Below are 12,065 nucleotides of genomic sequence, written 5' to 3'. Positions count from 1 at the left end.
AACTAATACGTCACGATGACGTCATCTGGTGAAAATAACTAATACGTCACGATGACGTCATCTGGTGAAAGTAACTAATACGTCACGATGACGTCATCTGGTGAAAGTAACTAATACGTCACGATGACGTCATGGTGAAAATAGTTAACACGTCACGATGACGTCATGTGGTGAAAGTAACTAATACGTCACGATGACGTCATCTGGTGAAAGTAACTAATACGTCACGATGACGTCATCTGGTGAAAGTAACTAATACGTCACGATGACGTCATCTGGTGAAAGTAACTAATACGCCACGATGACGTCATCTGGTGAAAGTAACTAATACGCCACGATGACGTCATGGTGAAAATAGTTAACACGTCACGATGACGTCATGTGGTGACATTTTTTTTTTCGTTTTGGTTATTTTTCAATATGAGTTCGTCCGCCCATTAAAGTATCCCTTTGAAAATCTATCCGAAGTTTATAAGTTACTTTCACCGGAAGTATGCATCTACATTTTTTCCCTGGATCTACTGAAACATTTAAGTGTACATTTAAAAAGATGTATATTAGAAGTTCATAAGTTCTATCAACAGAAGTACGCATCTACATTCTCGCAGCAAACGTTTGAATTCTTTAGGCATTTTCCCGTATTCCTATTAAACTGGAGTTTCAGGTTTAACTATGGTTGCACACTTCCTGAGAATAACTTACGAACTTCTGAACGACGCATTTTTGCTTTTGCGCCATCAAGCCGATGGCCAAAAGGTCTAGTTCACATCGCATTCTGCCAATAAATGAACAGTTTTTCACATAATCACTTGTAGGCAAAAACGGCTAAATAGGTATTTCGGTATTTCCACGTTATTTCAGTTATGTTTATGTTCTTTTTTATATATATAAGCGCATGCGCACTAAGGCAACTATTTTGTTTAAAAAGTGGTTTAGGCAAAACGCAAAGTATGCTTAAACAATAAACTCTCTAATTAGTAAATACTATTTATCCCTGTACGAGGCGGCTAATTACAATTAAATTTAATTGCATTTAACACAAAAAGGCGGCAACTAGCGTTTCAGTAAACTGTTATTTAGAATATTTTGTATTTATAAAAATCTGGTAAACTCAAATTAAAAATTAAAATTTAATTAAAATTAATTTCAATTAAATTAATTAAAATTAAAATTAATTTCAATTAAATTAATTAAAATTAAAATTAATTTCAATTAAATTAATTAAAATTAAAATTAATTTCAATTAAATTAATTAAAATTAAAATTAATTTCAATTAAATTAATTAAAATTAAAATTAATTTCAATTAAATTAATTAAAATTAAAATTAATTTCAATTAAATTAATTTCAATTAAATTAATTTCAATTAAATTAATTTCAATTAAATTAATTTCAATTAAAATTAATTTCAATTAAATTAATTAAAATTAAAATTAATTTCAATTAAATTAATTAAAATTAAAATTAATTTCAATTAAATTAATTAAAATTAAAATTAATTTCAATTTTAATTAAAATTAAAATTAATTTCAATTAAATTAATTAAAATTAAAATTAATTTCAATTAAATTAATTAAAATTAAAATTAATTTCAATTAAATTAATTAAAATTAAAATTAATTTCAATTAAATTAATTAAAATTAAAATTAATTTCAATTAAATTAATTAAAATTAAAATTAATTTCAATTAAATTAATTAAAATTAAAATTAATTTCAATTAAATTAATTAAAATTAAAATTAATTTCAATTAAATTAATTAAAATTAAAATTAATTTAATTAAAATTAATTTCAATTAAATTAATTAAAATTACAATTAAAATTAGTTATATATCTTTTTTTGTTCTATATATATATATATATACACGTACGAATTTCACGCCATTTTATAGTGGAACCCAATTATTATCGAGAAAATTCAACTCGGAACCCAATTATTATTGAGAAAATTCAACTCGGAACCCAATTGTTAAGAAAAAATTAAATTTAACGAAGAAATGTTAAATTTAACTAACTTTATAAAAACGGGCTGTAAGGTTATTGAATAATAAAATTCTACTAATGTGCCAAGGTTAAAGAAAAAAACAATGTATATAAACCCATGTGTATGAAATAAACATTGTATTCCCCCCAAAAAAATAATGTTCAACATTTTATGTTAATTAATTATTTTTAATTACAGATATCAGAGGCGCTGCACGTCAGAGAGGTAATTCAAATATTTGCATAAATAATTACAGTTGAATTGATTATTTAAATAAATATAGATACCCTGTTATGAAAATATTGCGATAGTACAAAATGAAACCCATAATTAAATGATTCATATTAATTAAGATTAAGAAAATACCGGTGATTCTAATTAGTAAACATTTACTTCGTGATTGTAAAAATATAATTAATTCTATAGGTAAATTTTGTAGGTAACTGGGAATAGGAAAGCGTCAACACTTGCCTTTGAATGCATTAGGCCTATTAAACTAAAAATGTAGGCGATATTTACAAATTAATAGAGTAGTGGCAGTCCCCCACCTTTGACTGTATTAAAGTCTACAGGAAAATAACATAAAGTGCAACTAGTCGATCTCAAACATAGAGTAATGGCAGTTAGTACCTTTGACTGCATTACGTTTTATGTGGAAATAACATGAACTGCCACTAGTCGATCTTAAAAATCGGGTAATGGCAGTTAGTACCTTTGTCTGTATTAAGGTCTAAGGTGAAATAACATGAACGGCCACTAGTCTATTCTTAAATACAGAGTAATGGCAGTAAGCACCATTGACTGCATTACGTTCTACAGGAAAATAACATGAACTGCCACTAGTCAATCTTAAAAATAGAGTAATGGCAGTTTGCACCATTGACCGTATTACGTTTTACGGGAAAATAACATGAACTGCCACTAGCCTATCAGTATCTTAAATAGAGAGTAGGGCAGTTTGAACCTTTGACTGTATAAAGATCCAAGCGGAAATAACATGAACTGCCACTAGTCTATCTTAAAATTGAAGTAATGGCAGTTTGCACCATTGACTGTATTACGTTCTAAGCGGAAATAACATGAACTGCCACTACCCTACAACTGTCCCTCAGTCAACTGCTTAGTCGCCGACTTGCTCTCTGGGAACTGCTTCAAAATGGTCTCCTTTATATCTCCAATAAACACCTTACTTATACCGGGACTGGATTTCAAATCCTCGAAACAACTAAGCCTTTGTTCGGGAGTCATTTCTCCAATCATGACGTATTTCAAGACAGCCGTACTTAAATCTTCGTAACTAAACTTAACCGAATGCGCGTAAACTAATTTGACATTCCCGGGATTCAAATGACGTAACAACTCTCCGGTGACAACTTTGGACAAGTTGTCAATCATAAAGCGGTCGCAGAGACTAAGTACTTCCAAACTTAAATGGACATCGCGCGAACTTAACGGAGAACACGTGATCACGTTACATCCGTATAAATAATGGAAGACCGTTAACAACGCGTCACGGGTGACGTCGCGTAATTTGATCAGATTAGATACCGATTCCGCGAAAGATCCTTCCAGCATGGCTTTAAAATAATCGGAGTTTGCGCAGAGCGTAGCGCGATTGGCCGCCATTACCGTATTGTCATCGAGCGCGAATTCAACGTCGTGTTTTAAGGTCGCGTACGCGCATGCGCATTTGGATGTAGGGTTCACGGGGCTGTTGTAATTTTTGAAGGCGTGCGAGAAACAGTTTCGACATAAGACGCTTAAACTTTGGACCGCGGCCGCGCGATTTTCGCTATCCAGTAATCGCAACAGTTGAATGAGGCCCCCGCAGTCGCAAAGTAATTTGCGAAGTTGGTAATGACCTCTGAAATAATTTTCAGAGGGCGTTATTTCAATGGAAAACAACCCAACGTGAGGAGGTTCAAAATGAATGCGTCATGCATGGATGGATACAGTGCGCATAAAGATAAGGGTTACTGTAAGGGACACTAGGACTGCCTTGAGAATTACGTTCTCATTACTCGATCTACAGGGTTCGTACGAAATTTTTACAATGAACTTTTCCAGGTTATCCCTGACCAAATGTTGCCTATATCCCTGACCAAATGTTGCCTATATCCCTGACCAAATGTTGCCTATATCCCTGACCAAATGTTGCCTATATCCCTGACCATTTTAAGGTGTTTACCAGAGCCAACTTCATCACACCTGGCTCATATTTAGCATTGCATGAAGAATGGTTTGATACGTCAAACAAAATCCCTGACATATCCCTGACTTTTTAGGAAAATGTTTTAAATCCCTGACTTATCCCTGAATTTTTCCCCTATTTTCCATATCCCTGACTTATGCAGGTTATCCAGGATATCCAGGTTCCGTACGAACCCTGATCTAGCGTGTTCAAAATATTTGCGCAAACACTACAAATTTGCGCAAGGCCCTTTGAGCTAATGAAATGCACAAAACGCTAAGACATAGTGCAAATAGTGCACTAAAAAGCACTACAAATTATTCCTCAACGAATTGAGAAAAACTCCGAGGCATGCGCAAATGGGGCACTAGTAAACACTACAAAATTGCGCAAAGCCCTTTGAGCTAATGAATTGCGTAAAACACTAAGACATAGTGAACTAGTAAACACTATAAAAAAATCCGCAGAAGTCCCTTTTCAGCAAATGAATTGCGCAAAAACCCTGAGACATGCGCAAATGGGGCATTGGTAAACACTAAAAAGATTTCCACAAAAGGTTTTCCAAACAGAAGAACTTTACATTTAAGCAAGTACTTAAGCAACGCAAGTTAAAACGCAAAATTGCAATACCCCGAAACAAAAAAAATCAACACTAACCTTATTAAATGCGGGATTGCCAAGACGCATTTAGCAATTTCCTTGGTTGTCCCAGTCAGGATAATATGCGACAGAATTCCAATTCCATATCCGGACTCCGAAACGGAACTCATAACATTCCTCAACTTCTGTTTAATCCCTCCCAACTTGGTGCAAAAACAGCAAGTACTTGCGGGCGTGTGTTTTATCTCCAAGGTATCGTTAATCAAGTCGATTATATCGAAGAGTATCAGGGCTTCGAAACACTTGTAATCACCCAACAGTCTGACCAATAAACGCTTAGCCCTTGGCGACACAAAGGCCAATCGACTCAAGTACTTCAAAATTGCTTGGACACAGTCTTTGGTCGCCAATGCATCGCTGTGTTTCTCCATATGAGACAAATGCGAAAGTAATTGAACAATCTGTCCACCCATAGTCGATTCCTCTTCGGAATTCTCGGGTTCCTTATGGCTTCGAAAACCAGTAGAGGACATATCGGAACAAGTACTCGCGGAGGTCGATTGCCTCCTGGTCACTTTAGATCGAGTCGCGTTTGAACCACCGGAACCGTCTTCGCTAATGGTTCGTTTACGGACATGCTTCCGCTTTGGAATTGCCATCAACTTGGGCGTTAAGTCCTCAAGTACTTTGTCTACCACCATCTCTTTAGGAATGGTCGCGGTCACCATTTCATCTTGGGCGTTAACTTCAGCGTCGCTATAAATTTCGTCGTTAAGTACCGGCGAATATTGATGGTTGAACGAGGAGGTACTTGGGGACACCGCGGGAGATAAGTCCGAGTCGCAACTGGACATATTGGTAGGTGAGGGAGATTGCGACCAACGTGGACGCGAACTTAAGGGCGATCCTGGTAAACTCCAATCTAATGACGAGGCATCGGGGGACAAACAATAGGAGTTGATACTGGCGGGGCTTTGAACATCGCGGTACTTGGTGTCCAGCCTCGGGTCAACAATATCCGTGGGGTTATCGGGGATTTTAACCTCATTCTGAACTAACTGGTAACTCGGGCTATGTATGCAGAACACCTTCGACAATTTCGCTAGCTTCATAACGCTTAACAATTCACTTTCCTCGTCCTTGCTAAGTTCGTTAACATTAGCGTAGGACACAAACGGTTTCGGGGTCATTTCAAGGTTAACATTCCTAACATCGCCATTTTCATCATCGGGTTTTGTGTTATGTTCTTTGGCGTTCTTTTCAACGTACTTATTTAACTGTTCAACTAGTATATCAATTAGGCCTAATTCCATCAGTACATCGAGACTAGCTTCGTCATACCGGAAGGCCAACAACGAGAACACGACGCGTTCGTGGATTCCGTGCGTATCCGCGTTGTTTAATATGTTTAAAAGTACTTTCAACCCATCGTTATCGCGAACTTTGACCCTGCTGCACGATTCGCGGCAGTAAAAGCATAACGCGGTGACGAGGCTTAGCGCGTTAGGCCTTTGCGTCTCAGGGTTCTCTATTAGTTTAATTAAAAGTTGCACGGCGCCGCTGTTGCCGAGTACCGGACGTATAACCGACTGCGTTGATAAGTTAACTAAAGTAATTAAGGCATTTTCCTTATTTTCGTAATTATCGCAAGTACATAACGTCACAATTGACGTCACGGCTTCACTGCGTTGTACTTGTTGCGCGATTTCGGGTTTGCAATGTTCAGTTAAGGTAGATAGGGTTTTTAGCGCGCACGATACGACTTTAGCATTGTCCGATTTTAATAGGTCAACTACGGGAAGGACGCCATTTTCTTCTACCAAAATACTTTTGTAGAAGGAACCCCCCGTTAACAGGCTGTCAAAAAATAAGGGGGATATGGAAGGTCAGCTAAGCTATGGAATTAACACTACAGGGTTGCCATATAAAAATATGAAATTAATAATTTTGAGTAATGTAATTAAATTAAATTATCTTCAATTATAAGTTAATTAGTCTTAAAAATAATCAAGGACTACTGCGCCCATCCGCCATTGTTTTAGTGGCGTCTGCTAAATCGAACATGTTACGCGCGTGATCGAGTGGGCTGTGAGAATTCAAGCAACCCGTACAGTAAGTGGATCGATTTAGCAGACGACACTAAAACAATGGCGGGTGTCGCAGTGGTCCTTGATTATTTTTAAGACTAATTAAATGCTAATTACTTTGTAATAAGAGATCATTAATTATGTTTTAATATTTAATTCCTTTTATATTTAGAAAAAGACCGTTCTTTTAGTTATAGCTTTCTAAACTCCGCTTATTTCCTTCTTCTCCCCTAGGCCTAACTATTTGTAGGCCAAAAACTAGTCAATGTTACTTCCATGACATTTTGCCCCCTCAAAGGACCCCCCCCCAACACAAGTCCCGAACATTGGCATGGCAACCCTGATCTCAAGTATATGGACCGCGATTATAAGATAAAAACTTTATAGTAACTGACCGTATTGCTCTGACTGCTGTTAGTTGACAGAGAGGATCAGTTGTTTCTGTCAGAAACTTGACCACCAGGGATAATATACTTTCTTTGTGTAAGAGAAACGCTCCTCTAGGCGATAAGGCTAAGTTGGCCAAGGCCCGACAACAACGATTTTGTATGCTTTCCGAGGCCAAACATTTAAATGCTTGTACTATCATGAGAAAAGAAACAAAACCACACCCAATAGTTTAAAAACGTGTGTTTGTGGACAATAATTTGAAATTATTGTCACAATCATTGAGAGAAAGAAAACGCTGACTCATTGGGTTGGCCAAGGCTTAAGTAAAAGATAATCTAAATAAAAACATTTAAAAGCTTGAACTATAGAAAGAAATGAAAGAAAGAACGCCAGTAGTTTAAAAATGTGTTTGTGGGGACAAGAATTTGCAAGTTTAAAGTCAAACGCATTGACAAAAGAATGCTGACTCATTAAAGTTGGCCGAGGCTTAACGGGCCTAAGTAAGTTTAACGCGTAATCATAGCCCACTCAATCACGCGCAGATTGCCTCGCGATATCACATGACACAAAGAGAGTTCGAGCAAAAAATTGATATAATTACCTATTGGGGAGATTCCATTATTATCCAAAAGCTGGAAATGAAATTAAAATAAATTGATTAAAAATTAAATAAACATTTTCACTATAATTAAAACATATTAATTAAGAAAATTTGTGAATAATTACCCATTCTCTAGCATCAACATCAAGACAGCAATTGGCAAGAATGCTAACAGTTAAATCAAGAAGTTTTGGTTTTTCCAACAATGGCAAGATTATTGCCAGACCACCCGCTTTATGAAATTCTTTGATTTGATTGGAATCCGATAATTTAGCCCGGATTTTTGAAAGGGTCCCGTGTTGATTTGACGCATTGCCGTTTTCCAACGAGTGAATTAACTGTCGCAATGGTGACGAGTCACTTTTATTTCGACTTCGGTGAACGTTCATTTAGAATTTGAATTTTTTCCACGATTTATTCCGCGTCTTTAAAATAAAAAAAAAGAGACCGCCATATTGAAAATGCGGAGTCAAAGGTCACCGGGGTCACGTCAGTCACGTCACGTGACAGCTAGAGACCACAAACTCCCAAAGGTTAAAAGCTATGGTATCTAATCTCATCCCATGAACTTAGCTTTTAATCGCGTTATTTTAACAATTAATGCCTCATTATTTAACAATTTTATTTGTTGCAAACGTTTTAATTAATGTACTTATGTTAATCAAATAAATAATTACCTTAATTTAAAGTTTAAAGGTGATTCTAAACGATTTTCCGCAGCAAATGGATGAAAGGGCCACCCGCACAGAAAACGGAACAGACACCACGCAGAAGTGACGTTTAAAACATCGTCTGCTACTAGTTCATTTCAGTTTACCCCGGTGGAATAATTCAATAAAAATTTAATAATTTACATTAAAATTGATGATAAATCATTAAAACAATAAACATTTAATAATTTATTATAAGAATTATGCGTTTTAAAGCTTATAACACCAAGAATTTCAAAGAAATTCACAAATAAAATACGAAATCGTACATAGCCCACTCGATCACGCAACAAGACTAACGAAATACCAGCTGAAAATTAAAATATTTCAATAACTACTTTAATTAAATTTTGTAAAACTATTTTTAATAAGCGAGGCAATAAGACAAGAAATGAGACGCAACATAATTTGGAAAATATTTAATTGAGATAAATCAAGAGATACACGCAATAAACAGATTAATCTATGCTCATGTGTTCTTCTGTTGCGGTGGCCACTTCCGGTCCCGCCATTCCACCTTCCGGTTGGGTCTTATCCTCATCCATGGATGCGTCAGTCGAAGTAGCCGGAGGGTGATGACGCGATCTTTCCTCACCCTCAATACCAGCCAACTGAACAAGTATACCATTAAGGAAAATGCATCCTTAAGCCTAATCCTCCCAGTAGACCAAATCAGGCCTAATCCTCCCAGTAGACTAAATCGGGCCTAATCCTCCCAGTAGACCTAATCGGGCCTAATCCTCCCAGTAGACCTAATCGGGCGTAATCCTCCCAGTAGACCTAATCGGGCCTAATCCTCCCAGTAGACCTAATCGGGCCTAATCCTCCCAGTAGACCAAATCGGGCCTAATCCTCCCAGTAGACCAAATCGGGCCTAATCCTCCCAGTAAACCTAATTGGGCTGGGCCTCTCCCAGTAGTAGTTAATCAAATTAAGCCTAATCCCAGTACTAGTAGACCAAATTAGGCTTAATCCTCCCAGTAGACCAAATCGGGCCTAATCCTCCCTGTAGACCAAATCAGGCCTAATCCTCCCAGTAGACCAAATCGGGCCTAATCCTCCCAGTAGACCTAATTGGGCTGGGCCTATCCCAGTTGTAGTAAACCAAATTAAGCCTAATCCCAGTACTAGTAGACCAAATTAGGCTTAATCCTCCCAGTAGACCAAATCGGGCCTAATCCTCCCAGTAGACCAAATCGGGCTGGGCCTCAAATTAAGCCTAATCCCAGTTGTAGTAAACCAAATTAAGCCTAATACCAGAACTAGTAGACCAAATTAGGCTTAATCTTCCCAGTAGACCAAATCGGGCCTAATCCTTGTTGTAGGCCTAAACTAATCACATAAGGATACGTATTGAGCCACGCCTTCATCGTCAAAGACCTTAAAATCGTGTCCCTTTCCCACAATAGCGATGGAAACATTCTTGGTTGAGAGTTCAACCTCATTTGGGAGGCATTCCCTCAAAGCCCTCAACGCGTGTTTGACCAATTCCTCTAAATTGGCTGCCGAAATTAATTAAAATTAATTAGTTTAACGCGTTCTTTGGGGGATTAAACCCGCAATTACTAACTGCTCTTAAAAGTGTCCAAATGTTTTTCTAGATAAGTTCTGGCTGATTGGGAGCGAGCGCCAATTGCCATCGCTTTACAATCAAAGTAATTAGCGGATGGACATGTTTGGTAGATGTGAGGGCCTTGGTCCTGAAATTATTGTTAATTTGTCAGGGGAGGGATTTAGGGTTAGCTCGGAAGGAACCAAAATTATGGTGGTAGGATTGAAAGTTTTGGTTCCTTCTAAGGTTGGAAGTGTTAAAAGGTATGTTTTTACATCATAGCCAGCTACTAGAAGTCCAACACCATAAGGTCGGCGATCGTACCGTTGAGTGCAAACTTGCATTTCTAAAGAAATTAAATTAGGAATGAGAATAACGCGTTTTTTGATGATATTAACGCGTTAAACTCATCAAAAACGCGTTAATATCATCAATTAATGCGTTTTGGATGGTATTAACGAGTTTTTTGATGATATTAACGAGTTTTTTGATGAGTTTAACGCGTATTTTAATGAGTTTAACGAGTTTTTTGACGAGTTTAACGCGTATTTTGATGAGTTTAACGCGTATTTTGACGAGTTTAACGCGTATTTTGATGAGTTTAACGCGTATTTTAATGAGTTTAACGCGTATTTTGATGAGTTTAACGCGTATTTTGACGAGGTTAACGCTTTTTTGACGAGGTTAACGCGTTTTTGATGAGGTTAACGCGTTTTTGATGAGGTTAACGCGTTTTATGATGAGATTAAAGTGTTTCATGATGAGATTAACGTGTTTTATGATGTGATTAACGTGTTTTTGAATGATATTACTCTGTTTATTAATTATATTAATCAGTTTTTGGATGAGGTCAATCCTTTTTGGATGAAATTAACCCGTTTTCGGAAGGAATTAACGCATTTTTGGCTGGAATTAACCCGTTTTCGGATGAAATTAACGCGTTGTCGGATGAAATTAACGCGTTTTCGGATGAAATTAACGCGTTTTCGGATGAAATTAACGCGTTTTTGGATGAAATTAATGCGTTTTTGGATGAAATTAACGCGTTTTTGGATGAAATTAACGCGTTTTTGGATGAAATTAACATGTTTTTGGATGAAATTAACCTGTTCTTGATGGAATTAATATATTTTTAAAAAATAGGCTTACTATTTCCTAAGGCAGAAACCAATCTGTTCACTGGTAAAGCTGAATCATAAGAATATCTATGATTCAAGCACTCAGTTCTCAAATATTTGCTCAACAATCTGGCGTCTGCCGTCAAACCAGCAATGGACATCCCAACGTGATTATCAATTGAGAAAATCTTCTTCTGATGGGCAGAAAGTTCAGAAGAAGCTCTCTAATTCAACAAATAACAATAAACTCATTAGTTTCCAATGAAATCCTTCATTAAATTAATTAAAACACAAGTAATTAATGAAAATAACTGTACCTTTAAAGCGACAAGAACAGCATGAGTTGAGTTTTTGATTCCAACGGTAGCCGAACCTTGTTTAACAGCTTCCATGGCGTATTCCACTTGATGCAGCCGTCCCTGAGGACTCCACACGGTGACGTCATTATCGTATTGATTCCTGAACTAAGAAATAATTAAATACAATTAAAATTAAATTAATTATTCCGTAATTAAACTTAAGAAACCACAACACTTCAAAGCTAGTTCAATAAATTACAACAACACTTAGGCCTAATTGTAAATGTACGTTTTCCGTACGTTTACGTTATTTAGATTTTCAACGTTTAATTAAAATTAAATTAAATATAATTACCATTTTAAACTGAAGTTAATTATGCTGCGAATAAGAACCACACGCTAAAACTCCCTTGTGTCAAAAACTCAAAACGCTGATTCACTTGAAACCCTGCAAGGACTAATGAATGTACTACAAGATTAGAAATTTACCTGGGAAATATAAGCAGACGAACGTAAACTGTTTGGTTCAAAC

The 12,065-nt window shown here is 36.4% G+C and overlaps 2 protein-coding genes across 2 annotated transcripts; both read right to left on the bottom strand.

Annotated features, from left to right (window-relative positions):
• Positions 1 to 2,152: 2,152 nt before the first annotated feature.
• Rnb (BTB/POZ domain-containing protein Rnb) lies at positions 2,153 to 8,628 on the bottom strand. The gene is made up of 6 exons (XM_089864880.1): positions 8,532 to 8,628; positions 7,980 to 8,279; positions 7,855 to 7,885; positions 7,259 to 7,445; positions 4,834 to 6,633; positions 2,153 to 3,849 (listed from the first exon to the last, which is right to left on the bottom strand). Exons 2-6 carry the CDS (start codon positions 8,241 to 8,243, stop codon positions 3,081 to 3,083), a joined length of 3,051 nt encoding a protein of 1,016 aa, XP_089721006.1. The 5' UTR covers positions 8,244 to 8,279; positions 8,532 to 8,628; the 3' UTR covers positions 2,153 to 3,080.
• A 340-nt stretch (positions 8,629 to 8,968) lies between these two features.
• LOC149709511 (proteasome subunit alpha type-1-like) lies at positions 8,969 to 12,002 on the bottom strand. The gene is made up of 7 exons (XM_089864882.1): positions 11,889 to 12,002; positions 11,552 to 11,698; positions 11,266 to 11,458; positions 10,392 to 10,462; positions 10,135 to 10,264; positions 9,915 to 10,066; positions 8,969 to 9,175 (listed from the first exon to the last, which is right to left on the bottom strand). Exons 1-7 carry the CDS (start codon positions 11,889 to 11,891, stop codon positions 9,023 to 9,025), a joined length of 849 nt encoding a protein of 282 aa, XP_089721008.1. The 5' UTR covers positions 11,892 to 12,002; the 3' UTR covers positions 8,969 to 9,022.
• Between the last annotated feature and the right edge of the window lie 63 nt (positions 12,003 to 12,065).

This window comes from Phalangium opilio, unplaced genomic scaffold, assembly GCF_054372755.1.
Source record: "Phalangium opilio isolate 3A_F unplaced genomic scaffold, DU_Popi_V2 ptg000013l_1, whole genome shotgun sequence".
Lineage (NCBI taxonomy): Eukaryota > Metazoa > Arthropoda > Arachnida > Opiliones > Phalangiidae > Phalangium > Phalangium opilio.
This window is presented reverse-complemented; position numbering and strand designations above follow the sequence as displayed.

Coding starts and splice junctions, on each gene's coding strand:
- LOC149709511 (XM_089864882.1), bottom strand. Junction 10,265..10,391: donor TTCTAGTAGCTGGCTATGAT/GTAAAAACATAC, acceptor CAATAATTTCAG/GACCAAGGCCCTCACATCTA. Junction 10,067..10,134: donor TTTGGACACTTTTAAGAGCA/GTTAGTAATTGC, acceptor TAATTTCGGCAG/CCAATTTAGAGGAATTGGTC.
- Rnb (XM_089864880.1), bottom strand. CDS start 8,243: ATGAACGTTCACCGAAGTCGAAATAAAAGTGACTCGTCACCATTGCGA. Junction 6,634..7,258: donor ACAGCAGTCAGAGCAATACG/GTCAGTTACTAT, acceptor ATTTTTTGACAG/CCTGTTAACGGGGGGTTCCT. Junction 3,850..4,833: donor GCAATCCCGCATTTAATAAG/GTTAGTGTTGAT, acceptor AAATTATTTCAG/AGGTCATTACCAACTTCGCA.